The sequence below is a fragment of the Neoarius graeffei genome, chromosome 1 (assembly GCF_027579695.1).
Source record: "Neoarius graeffei isolate fNeoGra1 chromosome 1, fNeoGra1.pri, whole genome shotgun sequence".
Taxonomy (NCBI): Eukaryota; Metazoa; Chordata; class Actinopteri; order Siluriformes; family Ariidae; genus Neoarius; species Neoarius graeffei.
This window is the reverse complement of record NC_083569.1, coordinates 22,972,358-22,998,736: the sequence shown is the minus strand read 5'-3', so window position 1 is coordinate 22,998,736 and position 26,379 is coordinate 22,972,358. Positions and strand designations below refer to the sequence as shown.

The window sequence follows — 26,379 nt, the reverse complement described above, 5'->3', positions numbered from 1 at the left end:
ACTGCCTTCAGGTGACCTTTAATGATGGCAAAGCCTTCATATGTTTCTGTGTTTAGCCGCACCCTATCCTTTTCAATGATGTCATCCATGTCATTGAAAGATCCCTCCACAACGGGGCCAGTAAACACAGAAAGCAGTGCCTTCACCAATTTGCCCAAGACTGGAAATTTAGTGGAGCCTTCTGGTGTCTTCAGTAAGAAGATATGACTCCACCAGTCAGCATCAATACGTGCAGCACCATCATCAAAACCTTTGGCCTCGTGTGCCAGGTCAGGGTCTGTCTGGTAAGCCCTTACCTCTTCATCCAGCTGGCCCAGAACTTTTATGACACATTTCCTGATGGCACTGACATATTCCAAGATGACAATACCAGGACTTATCGGGCTCAAATTTTGAAAGCATGGTTCAGGGAGCATGAGACATCCTTTTTTACACATGGATTGGCCACCACAGAGTCCAGACCTCAACCTCAGTGAGAATCTTTGGGATATGTTGGAGAAGGCTTTACACAGCGTTCAGACTGTACCATCATCAATACAAAATCTTGGTGAAAACCTAATGCAACACTGCAAGGAAATAAATCCAGACATTGCAGAAGTTTATTGAAACAATACAACACCAAATGTGCTGTATAATCAAAGCTAAAGGCGGTCCAACAACATATTAGTGTGTGTGACCTTTTTTGGGTGGCGACTTTTTTTTGGGCCATGCTGTGTATATTGCAACTTAACAGCAATTTAAAGAAATAGGCCTAATGTTTTCAGTTAGTTACAAGTACTCAAGCTCCTTAAATTCATATTTTATTGATCAATTAGAAAATACGCATAAGGCATACAAACTATGTGTGATGCTGTTACTGTTCAGTTATGTTTTCTACAAAAATATGAATGAATGATAAAATAATAATGACCACCATAGCTCTTCTGTACATGTCAATTGTGGTTGTGAGCTTGTTGAACTCGGTGAAAAGCACACAGATCCTTTTCTTGCGGTCATTATTTGCATCAGTTTGGCCTTTCACAAGCTGTTGCTGTAGTGCAACCATCCTAGCCTTTTCATCTGACGTCACTCCATGTTTTTGCTGCACCTGGTTGAGTAGCCATCTGTAAAATAAATACATGAATAAATTCATACATAGGCCAACATACATACATACAGTGTAAAGAAATAAAAATGAATACATGCATAAGTAAATACATAGGTAGATTTTTTTAACTTTTACTTAGTTCATAAAAAACAGTAACAGGAAATATTGAAAGGAAAGACTATATTACTCCCATCTCACCTGTATTTGTGCTGATCATGGGTGAAAGGAAGCTGTAGTAGTGTGCAATCAGTGGATCCACAAGCTCCCTTACCCTGTTGCACACATCTAGCATTTGCAGAAACCTTCTGCTGATGGGGCGGATCAGGCTCTTTTTCTTCATATGTAGAAGGGATTGCAACTCTCCAAACAGTTCCTTCTGCTTAGGGAACTTTTCAATGTCATAATAGACATCCATGCAAAATTCCTCCACATAATTCTGAAAAGACCCCAAAAGGGCCTTGGCAGCATTTGACACCATGTGAACTGTGTCTCCACTGATATCAAGTAGAGATGGATTGAGCTGCCTAATTTGGGTCTCCACTCCAGACCGCTTGCCTCTCATGACGCTGCAGTTGTCCAGCAAAACCGATGTGACTTGATCCCAGGTCAAGTTATATGACTGGAGGATATCGTGCAGTGCATTGGTGAGGCTGGAAGCATCTGCGATGTTTACCATCCTGGACCCAAAGTGCTGTGTGACCACCTTCCTCATTTCCTCGTCAAAAAAGCGAACAAGCACATTTAACATTTTATCCATGTTAGCATTAGTTGCCTCATCTGCGTTCAGGGAAAACATTTTTGTTTGCAGCTTCATTGATAACACATTTTTGAAATGCGGTGCAATGCCATGAGTGCTCAAGTAAGAGGCGTGTGCATTTGACAAGGACAGCCTGGATAGCGCGCTCCTGTCTTCCGAAACTGCTCGCATCAGGTTGACCAGAGGCTGGGATATGGTCAATGGCAGATCATGTTGTGCTATAAAGGAACAGATGCGTATTTTTTGGGCGCAGACACGATCAGCCATGGATGGGTTGACCTCACTGCTGTTAATAGTTGCACCAGGCAAAGCAGATGTGTGTTTCAGACTTCTTACAGACGTCTTGTGGCTAGCTTCTAGCTGATGGCGTGAAAGCACCTTCTTACCATTGCTCCCGTATATAATCTTCTTGTGGCAAACCACACAAAAACAAACGCCAGGGATCTTTAATCTTCTGCACCATGAACTGAATGGCTTGCCATTATCCCCAGTTTCATTCAACCAGGCCCACCTCCACTTATTTTTCACTCCTTTATCGATTTCAGACACATCGGTGCCTTCCTTCAGTAGAAGGGCGTCCATGCTGCCGAAACCGAAAGTAAATGCGACCTGCTATTGTGATGCTCGGCTTGAATTTTATAACCTACAGAAAGTTGTTTGGATAATCTTTTAAATTTAAATAAAATGCAATGGTCTTCATGTTCAAATACAACTTCAAGATTTTATTAAGACATTAGCGTATGTTTCCTGAAACATTGCATGAAAAGTTGACTGTTACTGCACTCGCACTCAATCATTTCACACATGACCTCGTGTTCCTTTTTGCTGTACCTGGTTTAAACATGATCAAGCGGAAGGGCACGGCTCAAACATCTCATCTCATCATCTCTAGCCGCTTTATCCTGTTCTACAGGGTCGCAGGCAAGCTGGAGCCTATCCCAGCTGACTATGGGCGAAAGGCGGGGTACACCCTGGACAAGTCGCCAGGTCATCACAGGGCTGACACATAGACACAGACAACCATTCACACTCACATTCACACCTACGGTCAATTTAGAGTCACCAGTTAACCTAACCTGCATGTCTTTGGACTGTGGGGGAAACCGGAGCACCCGGAGGAAACCCACGCGGACACGGGGAGAACATGCAAACTCCACACAGAAAGGCCCTCGCCGGCCACGGGGCTCGAAGCCGGACCTTCTTGCTGTGAGGCGACAGTGCTAACCACTACACCACCGTGCCACCCCGGCTCAAACATAAAGGAATTAAAACAAACACTGCTGTTAATTTAATCTGTTACATCACATCAGTGTTATAGCTAAATCCATACACCAAACACCCGTCACAACCCGCCCTCCCCCTTCTCTGATAAGCACCGATCTCCCATTTGAGTTCAGCTGACGGAAAATAAGTTGACATAAATTATCCAGACAGTTCAGGTGACGGAAATCCGTCACAGCGACGGAAAACTTTAATCCATGTAAATGAGGCTCAACCTTTTAGTAGAGTTGTGCGTTTGCATAAGCTAAAGTGAACTAAAAACTTCCAATTCATATTTATGCGAGTTGAAGCCAATTGTTTACATTAGTTCGTATCAGTGATGTGCGTGAACGAGTTCAAAAGAACGCGTTCACTGAACACGCTCATTTTTTCATGAACTTTGAACTGAACGCAACACATGTTTTAATAAAGAACTTGAACGTGAATTTGTTCACATTATGTGTCATGAACGGCAGACATCACTGTAAATGAACGTTGGAATTTGTTTTCCCTTGATAACTCGAGTGGCATTTGTTTTCTCTTTTGAAACGCAACGAGAGAAAGTCTCCCCCTCCTGTATTCTCGCAGCCGGTGCCGCTCAAATCATGTATCACACCAGACAGAAATGGCTTTGACATTGTGTGCGCAATGCATTGCGGGGAACGTAGTGTCCGGCCGAGAATAGTTGAATAACATACTGGCTTCCGCACTACGTTACCCATGATGACTTGCAGCAGGGCGGGGTAGGCGTAGCAGGCAACGATGAGAGCGAGGAGGAGAATGGGCTGGAGCGAGAGGAGGAGTGTGTGAGAGACCAATGACGAGAGTGAGAGAAAGCGCTGCAATTTAAAAAAAATGGCTAGTGGAAGTGATGGCACGGAGAGCACAGACACTGATTATGAACATTTAAGACAATTTTACACACTGTCACACCAAGACCCCAACGGCAAAAACCTTACCTTTCTGTGTAATATATGTCCACCTGCTCAGAAAAAACAAATAAGGACTTCAACAACTTCGTTCTCGAATTTGAAACGACACATCGAGTTGAAGCACCCATCCAGCGTTAATGCATATATGCACGTCCTCGAGGGTCAAAAGGGAGGAAAGGCAAAGAAGACACCCTCCCCCTGCCAACCCCCCCAAACGCAAATTACACTGCCAGCTGCCTTCAAGAGGTCCGTGATCTCCCAGGAGCAGGTAGATAAACTGATTATCGACTACATTGTGGAACGTATAGTGATTTTCTAGCTCGTGGTCTGAAAAATGTTTTTATTTTCATATCTCACCAAAAAGTAAAATGAACTGAACTTTGAACTAGTTCAGAATTAAAATTGTGAACTTTGAACGTGAACTGTTCACTTTGAGCATGTATGAACTGAACTTGAACTAGTTCAGAAAAGGTGTGAACTGGCACAACACTGGTTCGTATTGTCTGTAAATTTAACACACCAATGAATACCAAATTTCTCATGTAAATCAGGGGCGTAGGGTGCGTGTGTGTCACACACTGACTGGCAGCCTGAGTGCATTATGTAACAAAAAAATAATTACCATTGCTAGTTTTAGGCAGCTTAGAAACCGTCTCTTCCATTATTGGTGTTTCTCCCACGTTTTCTTGATGTGTTCTAGAAACGGCGCTAAAACTTAGCTTCAAAGCCACAAAATGCAACTTTGATGGGGAAAAAAAAAAAAAAAATTATATATAAATTGCTTACCTCTCTTCACGTCGAAAGAAGGAGGAAAGTTTTGCTTGTTTTGACATGGCGAATTATTAACACAAGAGAAAATACTCGTAATTCACAACTAAAAAGACTGCAGCTACACTGGCAGCTTGAACATGCCTTCTAGTGCGATTGTGTTGCGCAGAACGGTGTCAGTCCTGTGCGCCTTAGCTCGTGCACCTGAAGGCGTGCCTTGGGCACGCGTGCGCCTAACGAGCTCCGGCACACACGCCGTTAAGAAAGAACACCTGTCTTTAATCAATGAACTGTGGTTGGGCTATTTAAGGACTGCACCCACGCAAGGACGATGCGAAGTATTACGCCACGTCTAGGAACGCGAAAAATCCGAAAAATAAATTTCTCCATTCGGAAAACCAGAGATTTTCAAGAGTTTTGTCAAATATCTGGATTTCCGGGTATTTCGTCATTTGCGGAAAAAACCCGGAGGAATTTTCATGAAAATCTAAAAATCTGGAATTCCGGGAAAATCCGGAACACTTTCATGACTACAGGAGGTCTCTTGGGCTGCATGAGCCTTAGTTGCTAAAAGGTGGGCAAAAATCCCAATTCACCACCACTTAGAATGCAAAAACTAACCAATATTGCTTGAGTGCTGTTCACCAGTTTAATTTCACACTTTTGGGTCTTTAGGCCTGAATTAATGTAATGTAAATATTATTTCCTGAGAATAAATGATTTCTGTGCATATACATACTATATATAACTCTGTTGAGTGGCAGGGCCTCAAATGACCGCTTCTTCTTCCTTCCTTTCATGTTGAACTGAGACCACAGTTGGAAAGTTCCCAACTTTTTCATCATCCTTCGGATGGTGTCTCCCACATCATGCCCACCGACAGCACTCAATAAAGTCACCTACAAACAAAAACGAAATTCCTTCAGGACATTTTAAGAAAATATATGCAGACTAAATGTTTTTATTTCATTAAAATCATATGAAAATTTGTTGATATAATAAATATACAGTGGTGCTTGAAAGTTTGTGAACCCTTTAGAATTTTCTATATTTCTGCATAAATATGACCTAAAACATCATCAGATTTTCACACAAGTCCTAAAAGTAGATAAAGAGAACCCAGTTAAACAAATGAGACAAAAATATTATACTTGGTCATTTATTTATTGAGGAAAATGATCCAATATTACATATCTGTGAGTGGCAAAAGTATGTGAACCTTTGCTTTCAGTATCTGGTGTGACCCCCTTGTGCAGCAATAACTGCAACTAAATGTTTCCGGTAACTGTTGATCAGTCCTGCACACCGGCTTGGAGGAATTTTAGTCCATTCCTCCGTACAGAACAGTTTCAACTCTGGGATGTTGGTGGGTTTCCTCACATGAACTGCTCGCTTCAGTTCCTTCCACAACATTTCGATTGGATTAAGGTCAGGACTTTGACTTGGCCATTCCAAAACATTAACTTTATTCTTCTTTAACCATTCTTTGGTAGAACGACTTGTGTGCTTAAGGTCGTTGTCTTGCTGCATGACCCACCTTCTCTTGAGATTCAGTTCATGGACAGATGTCCTGACATTTTCCTTTAGAATTTGCTGGTATAATTCAGAATTCATTGTTCCATCAATGATGGCAAGCCGTCCTGGCCCAGATGCAGCAAAACAGGCCCAAACCATGATACTACCACCACCATGTTTCACAGATGGGATAAGGTTCTTATGCTGGAATGCAGTCTTTTCCTTTCTCCAAACAGAACGCTTCTCATTTAAACCAAAAAGTTCTATTTTGGTCTCATCCGTCCACAAAAATTTTTCCAATAGCCTTCTGGCTTGTCCACGTGATCTTTAGCAAACTGCAGACAAGCAGCAATGTTCTTTTTGGAGAGCAGTGGCTTTCTCCTTGCAACCCTGCCATGCACACCATTGTTGTTCAGTGTTCTCCTGATGGTGGACTCATGAACATTAACATTAGCCAATGTGAGAGAGGCCTTCAATTGCTTAGAAGTCACCCTGGGGTCCTTTGTGACATCGCCGACTATTACACGCCTTGCTCTTGGAGTGATCTTTGTTGGTCGACCACTCCTGGGGAGGGTAACAATGGTCTTGAATTTCCTCCATTTGTACACAATCTGTCTGACTGTGGATTGGTGGAGTGCAAACTCTTTACAGATGGTTTTGTAACTTTTTCCAGCCTGATGAGCATCAACAACACGTTTTCTGAAGTCCTCAGAAATCTCCTTTGTTTGTGCCATGATACACTTCCACAAACATGTGTTGTGAAGATCAGACTTTGATAGATCCCTGTTCTTTAAATAAAACAGGGTGCCCACTCACACCTGATTGTCATCCCATTGATTGAAAACACCTGACTAATTTCATCCTTCAAAATAACTGCTAATCCTAGAGGTTCACATACTTTTGCCACTCACAGATATGTAATACTGGATCATTTTCCTCAATAAATAAATGACCAAGTATAATATTTTTGTCTCATTTGTTTAACTGGGTTCTCTTTATCTACTTTTAGGACTTGTGTGAAAATCTGATGATGTTTTAGGTCATATTTATGCAGAAATATAGAAAATTCTAAAGGGTTCACAAACTTTCAAGCACCACTGTATATGTTATTTACCAGCTGGGAGGTCCATATTGTGAAATACCATGACCGAGGTCTTGAAAGTACTGACCGACGTCACAGTATTTCACCATACGGACTGACCTTAAGCTGGTAAATTTTTTTTTTTCTTTACCAAATTCTAACAGAAAACGAGCGCACCCGAAAGGGAAAACAGAGCCGAGCCGCCATTCTGAATCCTCATTCACGGCTGTAATGCAAATTACCTCCTCCTCAAGATACAAGTGCACTTCCATGGCAGGAAAAAAACCTACATTTTGCTGCCTATGTAGTCCCCTATGTACAACCCCAATTCCAAAAAAGTTGGGACAAAGTACAAATTGTAAATAAAAACGGAATGCAATAATTTATAAATCTCAAACTGATATTGTACAGTATTCACAATAGAACATAGACAACATTTCAAATGTCGAAAGTGAGACATTTTGAAATTTCATGCCAAATATTGGCTCATTTGAAATTTCATGACAGCAACACATCTCAAAAAAGTTGGGACAGGGGCAATAAGAGGCTGGAAAAGTTAAAGGTACAAAAAAGGAACAGCTGGAGGACCAAATTGCAACTGCGCCGACAAATAGTGGAGCAATATCAGAAAGGAGTTCAACAACGTAAAATTGCAAAGAGTTTGAACATATCATCATCATCTACAGTGCATAATATCATCAAAAGATTCAGAGAATCTGGAAGAATCTCTGTGCGTAAGGGTCAAGGCCGGAAAACCATACTGGGTGCCTGTGATCTTCGGGCCCTTAGACGGCACTGCATCACATACAGGCATGCTTCTGTATTGGAAATCACAAAATGGGCTCAGGAATATTTCCAGAGAACATTATCTGTGAACACAATTCACCGTGCCATCCGCCGTTGCCAGCTAAAACTCTATAGTTCAAAGAAGAAGCCGTATCTAAACATGATCCAGAAGTGCAGACATCTTCTCTGGGCCAAGGCTCATTTAAAATGGACTGTGGCGAAGTGGAAAACTGTTCTGTGGTCAGACGAATCAAAATTTGAAGTTCTTTATGGAAATCAGGGACGCCGTGTCATTCGGACTAAAGAGGAGAAGGACGACCCAAGTTGTTATCAGCGCTCAGTTCAGAAGCCTGCATCTCTGATGGTATGGGGTTGCATTAGTGCGTGTGGCATGTGCAGCTTACACATCTGGAAAGACACCATCAATGCTGAAAGGTATATCCAGGTTCTAGAGCAACATATGCTCCCATCTAGACGACGTCTCTTTCAGGGAAGACCTTGCATTTTCCAACATGACAATACCAAACCACATACTGCATCAAGGCTGTGTAGAAGAAGGGTTCGGGTACTGAACTGGCCAGCCTGCAGTCCAGACCTTTCACCCATAGAAAACATTTGGCACATCATAAAATGGAAGATATGACAAAAAAGACCCAAGACAGTTGAGCAACTAGAATCCTACATTAGACAAGAATGGGTTAACATTCCTAACCCTAAAGTTGAGCAACTTGTCTCCTCAGTCCCCAGATTAGGCCTGTAGCGACGCGTCGATGACGTCGACGAGTCGACATCAAAATATCGTCGACGTCATATTTAGTCGTCGACGTATCGCCACGCACACGTGAGTCAGAAAAACAAAACAAAGTTGGCACTCGGCAAAATGGAGAAGGAAACGGCGACCTCCTCAAAGCAAAAAAGCCCTGAAAAAAGCCCTAAGAAAACTGCTCGGCCGAGGTCATCGAAGGTATGGGAATACTTTAAACTCAGTACCAAACGCAAAGGCATCGTCATCTGTAGTCTTTGCCAAATCGAACTGGCATATCACACCAGCACAACGGCGATGTTGGAACATCTAAAGCGGAGACACCCCCTTGTCTCTCGTGGAGGGGACAACAATAAGTAAGTAGCCTACTAACTTTGGTTAGCGTTAAGTTGATTTCACTTTTGTGTAGTGTGTTGTGCAGCTTGAGCTGTGAGCATTTCTGTAGTGCCAGCTAACTATCCATGCGATTGTATTGGCATTTATTGTTGGCTGGAATGGCAGCTAGCTTACGGCTGCAGAACACAGCTCTGCCTGGCCGCTACCGGCACAAACAAACTACGTTTAGACAGAGAGCTCATGTTGTGGTCATTTACAGGTGAAAGGTAACATTAACGTTAGCCAGCTTATTGTCATGATTCACTATGTTAACGTTAGTTCGCCAGGCCCAGTGTCAAACGGAGCCAAACAATGTCCAGGCAAGGGCCGTGCGCAGTGGTCATGAATGAATCAGTTTTATGAGCATTGAAAACATTAAAATTAACATTACATCCAAGTTTGATGTCGACTCGTCGACGCGTCGCTACAGGCCTAAATTTTGTACAAGAGAGATTTTTGTTGAACTTTAAGAGAAACAGGCTGGCCTTTTTATTTTGTTTATTCCAATTCTATTTTATTCTATATTATTTATTTTACTGTGCAAAACAACAGTGCTGCTTAATAAACTATATTATTAAGATTTTTTTGGTATTTATTTGAGATACGAAATGGCTTTTATTAATCGAACAACGGAAAAATAATCGTTAGACTAATCGTCCAATTAGTCGTTAGATTAGTCGATTAATCGATAAAATAATCGTCCGATTAATCGTTTTAAAAATAATCGGTTAGCCCCAGCCCTACCCCAGACGTTTACAGACTGTTGTAAAGAGAAAAGGGGATGTCTCACAGTGGTAAACATGGCCTTGTCCCAACTTTGAGATGTGTTGCTGTCATGAAATTTAAAAATCACCTAATTTTTCTCTTTAAATGATACATTTTCTCAGTTTAAACATTTCATGTGTCATCTATGTTCTATTCTGAATAAAATATGGAATTTTGAAACTTCCACATCATTGCATTCCGTTTTCATTTACAATTTGTACTTTGTCCCAACTTTTTTGGAATCGGGGTTGTATACAAAAATGAGTCATTCAGGATTCAGCCATGTTTTTGCTCGGCATTAGCAAGTTAGAGGATTTTAGCTTTCTCCTGAAATGTTTTCTTTTATTTCTTCTTCCTCAGGGTAGTAAAACTCGCTTTCGCTGTGAAGACTGTCGTTATCACAATCTGCTGTAAAATTAATGATATTCTCCTGAGAAATGCTGGCAAAGGTTTATAAGATTTTTGATAATCTTATAAATAAATCTTATTAAAAAAAAAGATAAAATGTTGACAAAAAATTCTATTGTTTGCTGTTGTTGTGAACGAGCGAGGTCCGTAACCGGGGTCCGTAACTTGGCCGTATCGTAGGATACGGACCCTATCAGAGCACAGGATTTAATGGGAACCGCACCGCGAAAAAACCAATATTGGTTATGTTTCATACTAATAGTTCCCTACCATATTTGCTACATTTGCTTTCATACAGTATAGTTAGAAGAACAGAGTTGAGGGTTATAATCACATATGGTGGATAGGCCAATGCAGCAGTGATTTTTACTGATGTAACCAAGTGGCCTGTACTCCGTCATTGGCATCTCATCAATATACATATATAATTACCAATTTCTTCCTTAGAGCTGGATCTGCCAGCTTTTCACAGAACCTGTCTAACTCTTCAGTTGATGTTAGAGGATCCTCCAACATGTCTTCAATAACATCAACATCAGGCCCTGCTGCTGAACCTTCTGCCAGGATTTGTTTCAAAAGTTTCATCTGAAGCTTCTGATTCTGCACAATTTCATCTAGGCGCTTCAGAACCTTTCTCTGATAATCTATAAAAACACATAAAAAGGAAATGGTTTGTGTCATTGGCCACATAAAAACGAGTGAGCATTATGCATTTATGAATTAAAGACAAATTTAAAAAATGGTTGGATTTTATGATATATTACTTACTGATGTGTGGTACTTTTAGTACTGGATGTCACTACACATTCAGACTGACAGATCACAAATGCAAGTCATTTATTCAAGTAGTGTTTCTATCTTTTCATAAAATGTGTACACTAGCATGTCTCTTTTGTAAGTAAGAATAGAACTCACTGTCCGATCTGGTATTTTGCCGTGGACCTGTACTCCTCGGCCTGAACAGCTCTTCAAGGTCCTCTGTATCTGAGACAAATTTGCAAACCAATTAATATCTTGCAGAACAAATGGAATTAATTAAGCTAATGGTAAGATTTTACTGTTTGTTTTTAATGAATGTAATATGCAAACCTTGGAGATGAATGATAAACCTGGCTCTGGGGGTTTTCAACAGAGTACGGGCTGTAGCAGGCAGCCCAGGATGACCTTTCTTTTGCAGGTATTTCAGGAGACTGTCAACAGCATTATGTTTCACATCAAATTGATTGACCCATTTTGACAGTCCATCGGAAAAGGAAATGTTGTCATCACTTTCTTCACCGTCATATTCATTTTCAGAACTTGATAATATGAGGTGTTCATGTTCATCTATCAAACTCCAGCTTGCACTATTGTCCTCCAACTCAACATCCACACTTGAATTCTTGTCCTCTGAGTCAGCATCGCAAATGGAGTCATTTTTGTCCATTTTGACAATACCAGTGTTTATGCCACTAAATTCACTTGTATTCACATTTAACTGTTGTTCTCCAGAGTCCAAAAGTGGTTGTTCCAGTACATCCTCAACACTGGGATCTTCACCACGGTCAGAAGAAAAGGACGGCACTTCACATTTGTTTTTCTTCTTCAGAGCATAGTTTGCCGGTGCCCATTTCCTCTTGCATTCGCGTCGACGCTTAATACTTGCCTCATCCATTTTATGTTTTCTATAAAACAAGAAGCATGCACATTTGTTATATTTTATTAGTATCAATTAAGTAACACAATCAGGGTTTCACTATGATTTTGGGTACCAGTAGAATAAAATGCTTAACCAAAGTTTAAATTAATATAAGAGGGCTGAAATAAACTTCATTAAAATAACAGAGGTACAAATCACAAAGTGGGGATAGGAAGAAGGCAAGGCTAAAATAGGCAAACACACTAACCCACCATTGTCTCTCTTTAACAAGCTTCACTTCTATACATATGAGAAAAAAATGCTCAATAACCTTCTAAATCAGTAAATGGGGCTATCAACATGTCTGACCAAAACCTAGTGACAGGCACATTTAACAGACAACAATGCACTAAAACTCGTTAAAATAAACATTTAACGATAACATTTGCATCTAATATATCGTCAGACTTAATCACCTTACATTCACACAGTGACAACAACAGCAAGGGGAACATTCTTATAGACCATAGTTAGAGGGGACTGGTTAGGAAAGCCGGCAAACTTCAAAGGGATAACACTCTGTTATGGTTTAGGCTTGATCACGTGACCCTGAGAGTGCACACTAGTTTATAGACCCTCTTCACGTGACGTCACGACAAACGCGGCCGCCATTTTGGACACGTACTACCAGTAGTTTACCACAGCCAGCATTGAGGAACGGCAGCAAAGAAAGTGTTTATTTTCAGCAAGACTTCCATCATGCCACTATATTGTTGTGCACCTGGATGTAGTAACCATCAACAAACAAGGCAAGGGTTATCATTTTATCGGATCCCAGTAGATGCTGACCGATGGAGAAGATGGATAGCAGCATACCAGCGCTTGTGTAGTGACCACTTTGTTGGAGGTAAGACGAATAAAATTAGCCAGAAAAGGCATTACATTGCTGTTAACATTCTGTGGCGGCGAGTGTGTAACCAAATAGGCTAAAATAACCCATTGTAACCTCTTTGTTCTTCTGTAGTAGCTATTAACTAACGACATTAGCTAGCATTGTGTTCCTTTGCTGTTGGTAGACTGTAGGACAGATCAGAGGCAGTGTCCTACAAACAGCGCTTAATTTGAGGGGGAGCAAGCCGGAGCGCGCTCCGGAACTTCGGGCGTTGGCTCCGGCAGCTATTTACACTGGATCCGGTGATCCGACACCTCTTTTGACTATGTAACAAAAAAATAAATAAATAAATAAAAAAATGCAAGTTTATTTAGTGTTAATGTCTGATTTTGATATGTCTTGTTAGTGATTTCTCTCATGAAACGACATCCACAAAATATCTGCAGATGAACTTAATTTGCAGTGTTATTACAAAACATGCCCAGAAGCGCAGCGCCGCGCCCCCCTCTTTTTTTCCGCACCGGAGCCGCTCATCCTCTGCGCTCCGGGACCTCCCACTTTACAAATTAAGCACTGCCTACAAATAAGTGTTCAAAATAAGAGGAACATGTATTTGTCTCTTAAATCCAGGCTGTTCCCTGTAATCTGTAACAACGGTTGGAGAAAGTAATGGCAAATAGTGAGTGCACAAACCATAGAAGGTAAACTGTACACAGCGCCAGGGCAGTGTGATGGTATGTCTACTTTTAGATTGTGTTAGCTTATCAATGAACACACTCGTCACTCGATGAGTTTCACGTCTTTACAACAGATACTTAAATGTGTGTTAGGTATTATTGTTGCAGTCTAAGCAGTCATTGTAGCAGCTAGATGAGCGAGAACCGAAAGGGTCTGTGCCATAAACCGTTATTTCTGTACGGCGTTGCTAATGTGTCGTTACTGTTGTTATTTCTCCCTCTGCTCGCCCTGTAAATGCCCTACGTCGCTGGATAGCGAAGGTGTTTTCTGCATCTCGCTCCTTTTTCTTGTATGTTCTCCGTTTGTCGCCTTCCTCGCATTCAAACCAATTCGAGCCGAAGTCCGCTACATGTCCAAAATGGTGGTCGCGTTTACGAAGGTCACGTGACTGAAAAGGGTCTATACTAGTGCATCTCAAAAAATTAGAATATTGTGAAAAAGTTCAATATTTTCCATCAGTTATTTAAGAAAGTGAAAGTTATATATTATAGACTCATTACACATAAACTAAAATGTTTCAAGCATTTTTCTATTTTAATCAGTATGGCATACAGTACAAAATGATGCCCTCCACAAGGAGGGTAAGCCACAAAAGGTCATTGCTGAAAAGGGTGGTTGGAGAAGGTGCACAAGCAACAGAGATGGCCGCAGTCTTGAGAGGATTGTCAAGAAAAGTTGATTCAAGAACTTGGGAGAGCTTCACAAGGAGTGGACTGAGGCTGGTGTCAGTGTATCAAGACCCATCACGAACAGACATCTTCAAGAAAGGGGATACAACTTTCACATTCCTAATATCAAGCTACTCCTGAGCCAGAGACAATGTCAGAAGTGTCTTATCTGGGCTAAGGAGAGAAAGAAATGGACTGTTGCTCAGTGGTCCAAAGTCCTCTTTTCAGATGAAAGTACATTTTGCATTTAATTTGGAAATCACGGTTCTAGAGTCTGGAGGAAGAGTGGAGAGGCACAGAATCCAAGGTGTTTGAAGCCCAGTGTGAAGTTTCCGCAGTCTGATGATTTGGGGTGCCACGTTATCTGCTGGTGTTGGTCCACTGTATTTTATCAAGTCCAAAGTCACACTGTAAAAAAAGAATAGTCGAGAATACTTGAAATTTCAAGGCAACAGTCTGCATTAAGAATTTTATGTTTTGCCAACGATGTATGCCCATGATAATCCAAACTATGATAACACTGTTATCTTTATTAAGAATTCTTAATCAAGTCAATTTTCAATTCCTCATTCTGCCAACATAGATTTCTCTTTTTGCTGAACAGTGGCATTCACAGTAGTACAAAAAGGCAATTGCGGTTCTCACAATTTTTTTTACCTTTATTTGGATAGGACAGTGTAGAGACAGGAAATGAGCGGGAAAGAGAGACGGAAATGACCTCAGGTCGGAATCGAACCCGGGTCCCCAGACTTATGGTATGGCGCCTTATCCACCTGAGCCATGACAACATGATCTTCAACCGGAGAGAGAACCATATTGCCCAGCCCTTGCATTTGGGAGAGGAAACCCCGTGTCTTGGTCATTAAGAGCATGTGCTGAATAAACACCTGTGGCAATTATGTATTTTCAATTCAGATTATTCACTATTGCATATTTACACATCATTGAGGTGCACCCTATCAGTTTGATGTGAATTTTTCTGTTCGTTAATAATTATTCATATTTTCTTGTCCATTCAATTGTGAATATGGAATTACTTGAACAAAGCATAATTCTATTTTTTAGAATTATCCACATCAAGAAAAATCCACATCAAACTGATAGGGTGCACCTCAATGATGTGTAAATATACAATAGTGAATAATCTGAATTGAAAATACATAATTGTCACAGGTGTTTATTCAGCGCATGCTCTGAATGACCAAGACACGTGGTTTCCTCTCCCAAATGCAAGGGCTGGGCAATGTGGTTCTCTCTCCGGTTGAAGTTCATGTTGTCGTGGCTCAGGTGGATAAGGCGCCATACCATAAATCCGGGGGCTTGGGTTTGATTCCGACCTGAGGTCATTTCCTGATCTCTCTCTCTCCTGCTCATTTCCTGTCTCTACACTGTCCTATCCAAATAAAGGTGAAAAAAGCCCCCCAAAAAATTGTAATAACCTCAATTGCCTTTTTGTACTACTGTGAATGCCACTGTTCAGCAAAAAGAGAAATCTATGTTGGCAGAATGAGGAATTGAAAATTGACTTAATTAAGAATTCTTAATAAAGATAACAGTGTTATCATAGTTTGGATTATCATGGGCACATCGTTGGCAAAACATAAAATTATTAATGCAGACTGTTGCCTTGAAATTTCAAGTATTCTCAACTATTCTTTTTTACAGTGCAACACAGCCATCTACCAGGAGATTTTAGAGCACTTCATGCTTCCATCTGCTGACGAGCTTTTTGGAGATGCTGATTTCCTTTTCCAGCAGGACTTAGCACCTACCCACAGTGCCAAAACTACTACCAAATGGTTTGCTGACCATGATATTACTGTGTTTGATTGGTCAGCCAACTTGCCTGACCAGAACCCTATAGAGAATCTATGGGGTATTGTCAAGAGGAAGATGAGAAACACCCGACCCAAAAATACAGATACGCTGAAGGCCACTATCAAAGCAACCTGGGCTTCAATAACACCTCAGCAGTGCCACAGACTGATCACCTCCATGCCACACCGCATTGATACAGTAATTCATGGTAAAGGAGCCACAACCAAGTATTGAGTGTATAAATGAATATACTTTTCAGAAGTTGGACATTTCTGTATTGTAAATCCTTTTTTTGATTGATCTTAGGGAATATTCTAATAATTTGAGATACTGGATTTCTGATTTTCATGAGCTATAAGCCATAATCATCAAAATTAAAACAAAACGGCTTTAAATATTTCACTTTACATGTAATGAATATAGAATATATGAAAGTTTACCTTTTTGAATTAAATTATGAAAAAAGGAACTTTTTCATGGTATTCTAATTTTTTGAGATGCACTAGTAGACCGATAGAACCGAGCGAGTAGTATTTCAAGCGAGCGATATTTTCCTAGATTTCTTTACTTTAGCAATACTTTATTCAAGTTTCCAGAAATGCCAGGCCGAAATTGTGCGGTTTTTGGTTGTGGTTCTTGCAGAAGAACCAAAGGAATCGGCATTTTTAAGCTGCCGTTGGCGAGTGATGAAGCTCATAAGAAATGGCGAGAGGAATGGGTTGGTGAGCTACAGAAGACAAGAGAAGTAGACCAAGATTTTAGAGAACAGATCAAAAGGGATACAGTCTACACCTGTGAGAAGCATTTTGCGCCTGAAGATGTCGAAATATGTAAGTATTCAGTTGTTTGTTATTGATCAGTGAGTCTCTGCGCACCGGTTTGAGACCGTACAACGCTAAGCTTTAGTTGAGCTTCCCTTTGCTTTAATTTCTTCTTTATTTGAACTATGTTTTCTCAAAATATTCCTTTGTCTTGTTTTTTTCTTTTGCTTTTTTGTAGTTCACTCCGAAAAACTAACAAAAAAGAAACCCATATTTGGCGCTGTGCCTAAGCTGAAAATGCCTAAGAGAAGCCATGAAACCTCTAACAAGCCTCTATTAACTATGTCTGGTCTGGTATTTTTTCCCACAATCATTACAAAGTATTTCTGTCGATTGAACCTGCCAAACAAGAGAGACTAATGCATTAAAGCATGGCCATAACAAAACAAAGAAAAATGTTCAAACAAAGCTTCTGATCCAAAACTACATGAAAACGAGAGTTTGGGTGCAAATGTTTAAAAAAAAAAAACAAAAAAAACCTTGATCTTAGGCATGAACTTGTATTTTTGGTTGATATCTAGATCACAAGAGATCAAGTTCAAGCTTAGTCGAGTTTAGTCTGGGCAGTCGCGCAGCTCAACTTTCGCGCAAATTCACACTCGCATCAACTGAGGTCGTAAAGTGCTCCTCTAGTTCTTCATTTTCCAATAAAATATCTAAGATAGCATCAAAATCATCCCCAAACAAGAAGTCGTCGTCAGATCCGTCCGCCATGTTTGTTGTTGCCGGCGTCACGGTCTGAATTTACCACCAGTCTGAATTTACCAGGTAAATTTATACTGTAGCAGCCACGGTCTGAATTTACCACAGTATAAATTTACCAACTTGGTATAATTGGGCCTAGTCTGAATTTACCAGTCTAATATGAGATTTAGGTTCATACTTGAATTATTTACACTTTATCTTGATGAATATTGATTTGTTTAAGTAAGACTCCTCATGATTATAATGATTTAGTTATTCTCTCAAATTTACCAACTTGGTATAATTAGACTGCTGTCATTGGGTCTAGTCAGAATTTACCAGCCCAATAGAGGGCTGCCGCGTGACGTCACCGTACCGCGTGATTTTGTTAGGGCGCTATATTGGAAGACCAAGTACATACATACATACAATACAAACTACGAGCGAGAGTGAAGTGATATTACAGCTGTTGTGAAGTGACACAATGAGTGAAGTGACACGATGGCTGATAATTCTGGTTATGTGAGTACATTACCAGCTGCAGAAAGGGCACGGTATGTGGAGAAATTGGCTGTGATAGATGGGTTTGACCCATATGATAAGACTCGGGGCAAGGGAGAATGGAAACATAAGGAGGACCTGACACCAATTCTGCCATCTCTTTGCTACCCAGACATTGTAAACTATTGCAATCTGTATTCATGCTGTTATGGATTTTTTTATTTCATAATTTATTTTTAATTTACTACTTATCTTTTTATTTATTTATATATCTTTGAATTATTTGGACATGGGGAAAAACTATGAGTGATTCCACGCTTATGGGTACTGAAATGGGGACATGAACTTTTTAAAAATTCACCTAAAACCATTTCTTTTTTTACCATCAGGTCACAAAACATGTAATCTTTAATGAATGATATGTTAAAAGATAACTTTAATTTTCTGAGATGTAATAAAAACATATTTATATGCCAAAGTCAAGCCTATGAGTTCCAAAATGATGTCTGTTACATTACTTCTGTTACGATTGTCCATCTCGCGTCTGTTACAAATTAATTACAATCTAGCTCTATACCATGTTAATCTTATTGAAAGAATGTGTATGTTTATTCTACTACACATGTTTATTAATTATATTTGCTAAAACATCACCTTCCTATGTTTCAAAAAGTAATTCTACATTGTTAAAATTGAGAATATATATGTCCACAACACTTCTGTTACGTTCTGACTTTGGCATATTTATATGTTTTTATTACATCTCAGAAAATTAAAGTTATCTTTTAACATATCATTCATTAAAGATTACATGTTTTGTGACCTGATGGTAAAAAAAGAAATGGTTTTAGGTGAATTTTTAAAAATAAGTTCATGTCCCGGGGGCGGCACGGTGGTGTAGTGGTTAGCACTGTCGCCTCACAGCAAGAAGGTCCTGGGTTCGAGCCCCGGGGCCGGCGAGGGCCTTTCTGTGACGGAGTTTGCATGTTCTCCCCGTGTCCGCGTGGGTTTCCTCTGGGTGCTCCGGTTTCCCCCACAGTCCGAAGACATGCAGGTGAGGTTAACTGGTGACTCTAAATTGACCGTAGGTGTGAGTGTGAATGGTTGTCTATGTGTCAGCCCTGTGATGACCTGGCGACTTGTCCAGGGTGTACCCCGCCTTTCGCCCATAGTCAGCTGGGATAGGCTCCAGCTTACCTGCGACCCTGTAGAACAGGATAAAGCGGCTAGAGATAATGAGATGAAGTTCATGTCCCCATTTCAGTACCCATAAGCGTGGAATCACTCATATTTAAAATCCAAAGAGGGATGGAGGGAGGAAAAAAAAAACAAAAGAAAGGAATGAAACATAAATGTGATAAAATTAAGAATGTTTTTATTCAGTAAACATTTTTAAAAAATGTTCTACAACACTCTAGCCTAGTGACTTACCAGTAACAAAATGGTCTGAACATATTCTGTACTGTTGTAAATTTGAAGTATTCAGATCAGCTCTGCATAAAGCAGCTAAATCCTCTCTCTGTCTCCTGGCAGAAAGCTCCTTGGTTTGCTCCCCTTGTGTCTCAATCACAGCTGGTATTCTGTAGAAAGACTTCTTTTCACCTTTCCCATCAGCTTTGTTAGAACACCCTAACACAGCACAAAAGTTTACCATTGTAGGTTTTTGATGAACCAAGTGCCTCGTGGGTTCACATACCGCACGCTGCCGTTATTTCCCCCTAATCACGAGTTTGTTGGTCTTCCAATATGGCGCAGGGTTTGTTTACTTCCGGTTTCGGGTGACGTCAGTGCAAAGGGTCTATAGGATAGGAGATTTATGATCATACTTGATCCACAAATAAATTATTTTCACTTTATCTTGATGAATATTGATTTGTTTGAGTGAGACTCATCATGATTATAATATAGTTATTCTGTCAGGTATAATTAGACTCCTGTCATTGGGCCTAGTCAGAATTTACCAGCCCAATAGGATAGGAGATTTACGTTCATACTTGATCCACAAATAAATTATTTTCACTTTATCTTGATGAATGAATGACCCGTGTTTTAGTTCCAGTTTATGCACCAAGTAGGCTGATCAGGACCAGCCAGCAGCCAGGAATGATCAACTTTATCTTCATGAATATTGATTTAAGTATATATGAAAGAACGAAGCCAGAATGTAAAGTGTTTTGAACAACTTTATTAACTTCATTTACTAATAAAATTAATAACATACTAATAAAATTCAATCCAAACCATTCTTGTCTACTGATAATCAAATCTCACAATTCGCGTTCTATTTGTCCACAGATGTGTTGAAATGCTCGGTACAAAATCGCAGCAAGAAATGGTAAATTTATGGCCCTTTTCCACTACCCTTTTTCAGCTCGCTTCAGCTCACTTCAGCCCGACACGGCTCGCGTTTCGACTACCAAAAACCAGCACGACTCAGCTCGTTTCAGCCCTGCTTAGCCCCTAAAACTCGCACCGTTTTGGAGTGGGGCTGAAGCGAGCCAAACCGTGCCGACTGAGGTTGGGGCGTGAGCAGACACTCCCCTGTGCACTGATTGGTGAGGAGGAGTGTCCTCACATGCCCACACACGCCCCGCGAGCACGCTGGGATCTGTAAACACCGCAAACCCGGAAGAATAATAATTATGAATTACAAGAATTTCTGAAGCCTTATGCGCCTCGCCTCATCTATACGCTCTTGCCAGTATCTGTCCGCGTTGTCGGTGACAACAAGCCACAGCACCAAGACCAGCAACACTAACGACTCCATGTCCTCCATGTTTATTGTTTACTATCCGGGTCGTGAGACTACCGCTGAAAAGCTCACTGAATCAGTGACATACAGAGCATCGTGGACGAGTTCGCGGAGCGCAAGGCTCGCCGTATGCCCTTCAAATAATGCGCGCAGTAGGCTATTGATGTTTTATTATGAGCCATGTACAGTATGTCGCCTAATGTTTTTTTTGTTTCTGAGTTACATGTTCGTTTGAAGGACTTAATGTACAAACTAACATAGTTGCACCCCGTAGTGTTGAAATTGGTAAACACAGTGCATTCAGTGAGGTTTGCACCGCCCTCCTTTTATTTCTGACTCTTCCTGTCACCACTCTGAGCGCTCATTCGTATGCCCTTCAAATAATGTGCGCAGTATAGGCTATTGATGTTTTATTATGAGCCATGTACAGTATCCTAATGTTTTTTGTTTCTGAGTTACATGTTCGTTTGAAGGACTTGATGTACTAAATAACATAGTTGCACCCGGTAGTGTTGAAATTGGTAAACACCGCAGTTGCGGACATTTTGTAGCCTAAAATGATGTTATGATAAGCTTTAATAAAGGGCCCGGTCATTTGCCCCGCCCCCGGCCCGGCTCTGACTTGTTCCGCCACTGTCACTGATGTCACTGTTTGCGCTGCTTAACGGCATCACCTGACGTCCACCCACTTTCGCTAACTCCACCCAATGTGTCCACCCACTTCCAGCCAGCACGGTTCAGCGCGGTTGTAGTCGAAATGCAACTCCAACAGCCCCGCTCAGCTCGACTCAGCCCGACTCGGCACGGCACGGCTCAGCCGCGTTTGTAGTGGAAAAGCGGCATTAGACTTCCCGGAAGTTGACCAGGAAAAAAAAATCGGTCTGCGCATGCGCATTGTAAATTTATACCAGCGAACGATCAGACCGTGACACCGGGTTAAAGTGTGCACTTTCGTGATGACGTCACGGTACAATTCAACCTTAAATACGAAACAATAGGACGGTCCTTTGAAGTTTGCCGGGTTTCCTAACTATCCCCTCTATTAACTATCATCAAAATCAAATCATCAAAAGCAGCTTAAGTTGTTGGATAAACTGACGTTAGCTTTGGCTAGTAGCACTAGCTGCTCGCTTACATAAAACAAAGCCAGAACCCAGGTGGAAAGATGGACAGATCTAACGTTACGTTACCTTTTATGACTTTGGACACATCAGTTTAACTGAAGGGAATTCGAGGTTAGTCTCAGGGTTGACAGGTTTGGCTTATGCAACAGAGGAAAACAAACAAAACAAAAAACGACTGAGAAGAGCAGCTCTAATCCTACCTGTCCATCTTTCCACCTGGGTTCTGGCTTTGTTTTGGGTCTGGAAACACAGATGGCACAAAATCAGGACTACTGGAGTCCAATGACATCTCGCCTGTAAAACACAAACACATTTGTTTTGCCGAGCAAGCTAATGGGCAAAGCTAATACAACTTTAGCTGCACAGCGAGCCAGCAGCTAGTGCTACTAGCCAAAGCTAACGGCAGTTTATCCAACAACTTAAGCTGCTTTTGATGATTATTCTACACCATGCAGGTCATCACTAATGTAAACAAGGCTTCTGGTAAAATGAGCAGATAGAGAACCTTACCTGATATAAAGTGGGCGCTACAGACACGAGCATTTTTGATTCTGTCCTCATTCCAGTCCACACGTTTAATCGCCTGCAGCCACAGCCGCCGTCTGTTGCTCTGAAATGGGTGCGAGCCTTTAGGAATCCTATGAAACTTTAGTCCGCCGGTGGAATAGCGATTCGTACAACCGTTTACGCAGCAACCAGACATGTTGATGCTGAGAACAGAATATATCCGCGTTTAAATGATTGATAAGTGGGCCAGTCTGTCCCACAATCAGTTGGGAAGCTTACTGCTTCTGTTACCAGGGTGCGCGCGCAACTGTTTGATCACGTGACGTTGAAAAAAGGATCTCTTACCAAACACCTTCCCTTCGTACCAATAAAAACAACTGGGAGGCCGGAAGTCCCGCCTTCAACGGGTTTTGAAAGACTGACGCGCTCCGGAACCGCAAAGCATGATAGGTGGGGTGGGGGCGGGGTCACGGGATGGGGGCGGGGTCACGGGATGGGGGCGGGGATTGGGTTTGGAAAGAAAGTGGGGGATGTTGATGGTTTGAGCAGCCCGAAGGGAAATGAAACTGTCCATGTTCATTCAGTGAATTTGAGCATGTTTTGAATAATTTTGCTCGCTTCAAGCTTTCTGCTGTGTTCATACATGTCAAACTTTGATCAATCAAACCTGTATAACCAACCTCCAAAATCCGTATTTCCCTTATAAAATCCGTATAAGATGCAAATTAAAATAATTTACCTAAAATTTGAATGATAATTAACAATGATGTATCCCAGTTACTTTTTATTCAATATTAATAACAATAAACCTTCAGAATGAATACAAAGCTCCAATGTTTGACAAAAACACAAAGTGTTATCAGCGTAGTTACGGAAGAAATACTTCGTTGTTTGGAGACAGGTTTCACCGAGCGGCTATTATGCGCGAGACTTCATATTAGCCACAAAGTCAGAAAAATCTGTTCGTAAAATTATGTTATAATGACCAAATACAATGAAAAGTATTTTTCCAGTCTCACCTGTGAAAGGTAATCCCATGTGATCTCGTTTGGACGGTAAACCTGTTGGTACAGTTAAACGCAGCACATGAATGAGGCATCTTTATTCTCGGCTACTGTCTAGACGCTGTACCAGAGACGGCTGAAGAATCTCCACTTTGCCACATCCAATATGGCAGCAAGGATGACGTATGATTCTACGCAGAAGGCGGCGTCTATGTTTATATGTCTATGACTTCACGGTTGGCGGGATTCTCGCAATGCGGTGTGCGCATGATCAAAAGTGGAACGAAGTCTCGCTACCACAAGATAACGCGCGATTTCATAAGACTCTTTACTGGCTGTCTGTGGTGTACAGTACGTTTGTAAATGCTATGCGTTCTTTTATCATCATGGGAATTGATTATAGCTCTAAATAAATATTGAAGTTTTTTTTTAAAGAATCCGTATAACTTTATTTATGCGCCCGTATACTACGTTTATTGAATCAAATCCGTATAAAATATGGACATTCCGTATAGGTTGACATGTATGTGTGTTTACTCTTTTATACCCCTCCCCCCCGGTCGCTGAAGGGGGGTTAAACCCCTCCCCTGGTCGCTGAAGTGGGGTGGGGGGTTAAACCCCTTATCTCACCCGGATCCGCCCCTACGGGCCACAAACATCAACATTCTCAATCACACATCACAGGAAGAGAAACAGGCTCAAATCACTTGTTGGCAATCACAGGTCATGTGAAAGTCCTCCCCTTCAGTTAAAGTTTTGCGTGGACCAAACATGATTTTGGATTTAAAAAAAAAATCCCACTAATAGTTATATTAGAGGGTTACAATGCAGATAAACTGATAAGACAAACTGCAAAATCATGACTCTACAAACTTTTATTTCACTGAAATGGCCTCATTCAGCGCTATTTTAAAATTAAATAAACCACAATCAATTCATCAACAGACCAAGATCACATTGTTAATATTATTCATAGAGACATACAACAAAATGTACGAAAGCAAATTATTAATACAGCAATCGTCAAATGGGAAATACACACAACATGTAGACTATAGACCCTTTTCAGTCACGTGACCTTCGTAAACGCGACCGCCATTTTGGACATGTAGTGGACTTCGTCTCGAATCAGTTTGAATGCGAGGAAGGCGACAAACGAAAAACATAAAAGAAAAAGGAGCGAGATGCAGAAAACACCTTCACTATCCAGCGACGTAGGGCATTTACAGGGCGAGCAGATGGAGAGGTATTTGCAAAAATTGAGGTTAGCAGGCTTAGAGAACGACATTTACCTGCTTCCACCAGGATTGTTCACTGACGTACGGAAGTACACGAAGCCCTCGTCTTTACCTGACTTCGGCCCACATGATCTGTATACCTATGTCATTAAAAACCCATCAACATACACATACACGCCAATGTCCGAGGTTCCGGAGCGTGCTCCGGCTTGCTCCCAGAGTGCTCCGGCCGAGATTACGGAGCGCGCTCCGGCTTGCTCCAGGAGTGCTCCGGCCGAAGTTACGGAGCGCGCTCCGGCTTGCTCCGGAGCAAGCCGGAGCGCGCTGCTTAATTTGAGGGGAACCTCGGCCGGAGTGTGCTCCGGAACCTCGGCCGGAGCACTCTGGGAGCAAGCCAGCGCGCGCTGCTTAATTTGAGGGGAACCTCGGCCGGAGCACTCCGGGAGCAAGCCGGCGCGCACTGCTTAATTTTAGGGGAACCTCGGCCAGAGCACCCCGGGAGCAAGCCGGCGCGCACTGCTTAATTTGAGGGGAACCTCGGCCGGAGCACTCCGGGAGCAAGCCGGAGCGCGCTGCTTAATTTGAGGGGGAGCAAGCCGGAGCGCGCTCCGGAACCTCGGATGTTGGCTCCGGCAGCTATTTATACTGGATCCGGTGTAAATAGCTGCCAGATCATAATTAACTGTAAATACAGTAAAGGAAAAACTTGAGACTGAAAGGTTTTAACAGTCATCCAAATGACTGAACGTAAACATTGCTACAGTAACATACCAGCTACTTGTTGACATTAGCTAGTCAACAATAGCTACTACAGAAGAACAAAGAGGTTACAATGGGTTATTTTAGCCTATTTGGTTACACACTCGCCGCCACAGAATGTTAACAGCAATGTAATGCCTTTTCTGGCTAATTTTATACGTCTTACCTCCAACAAAGTGGTCACTACACAAGCGTTGGTATGCCGAGGGCTGCCAATCTTTCCTGTTAATGGCCGCTATCCATCTTCTCCATCGGGATCCGATAAAATGATAAACCTTGCCTTGTTTGTTGATGGTTACTACATCCAGGTGCACAACAATATAGTGGCATGATGGAAGTCTTGCTGAAAGTAAAAACTTTCTTTGCTGCCGTTCCTCAATGTTGGCTGTGGTAAACTACTGGTAGTACATGTCCAAAATGGCAGCCGCGTTTGTCGTGATGCCACGTGAAAAGGGTCTATAGGACATACGTCACTGGATGGTCGCCAGATAACGTGTCCGTTACATATTACCACTACGTTGTATTAGGACGTGCCTACTGCGTAACTACAACATATTTCCCTGACATTACCAAACCACTATGTCGTATGTACGTGTGTGTTTGCTGGGTGCATCATAGTTTCAGTTTGTAAAAGCTGTCTCAGCTGAATTTACACACGAGCGAGAGTTAGAATTTTAGACTGGATGCTATGAAAAATGTTGGTGATGGTGATGATGATAATAATGATGATGATGGGTCTCTGCTTATTTACATATATG

General features: G+C 41.5%; 1 protein-coding gene across 2 annotated transcripts in view; it reads right to left on the bottom strand.

Moving 5' to 3' along the window:
* Positions 1 to 22,924, bottom strand: part of LOC132892111 (uncharacterized) — a 31,617-nt gene extending 8,693 nt beyond the window's left edge. Inside the window, exons 1-6 of one of the 2 annotated variants that reach the window (XM_060930513.1) lie at positions 22,624 to 22,924; positions 22,314 to 22,407; positions 11,587 to 12,161; positions 11,413 to 11,481; positions 10,930 to 11,141; positions 5,544 to 5,703 (exon numbers count right to left, since the gene is read on the bottom strand). In XM_060930513.1, the coding sequence (XP_060786496.1) occupies positions 5,544 to 5,703; positions 10,930 to 11,141; positions 11,413 to 11,481; positions 11,587 to 12,161; positions 22,314 to 22,407; positions 22,624 to 22,816 (1,303 nt within the window). In that variant the 5' untranslated portion in view covers positions 22,817 to 22,924. The remainder of the gene's footprint in view (positions 1 to 5,543; positions 5,704 to 10,929; positions 11,142 to 11,412; positions 11,482 to 11,586; positions 12,162 to 22,313; positions 22,408 to 22,623) is intronic. The other variant, XM_060930520.1, reaches the window with a different exon arrangement.
* Positions 22,925 to 26,379: the final 3,455 nt, after the last annotated feature.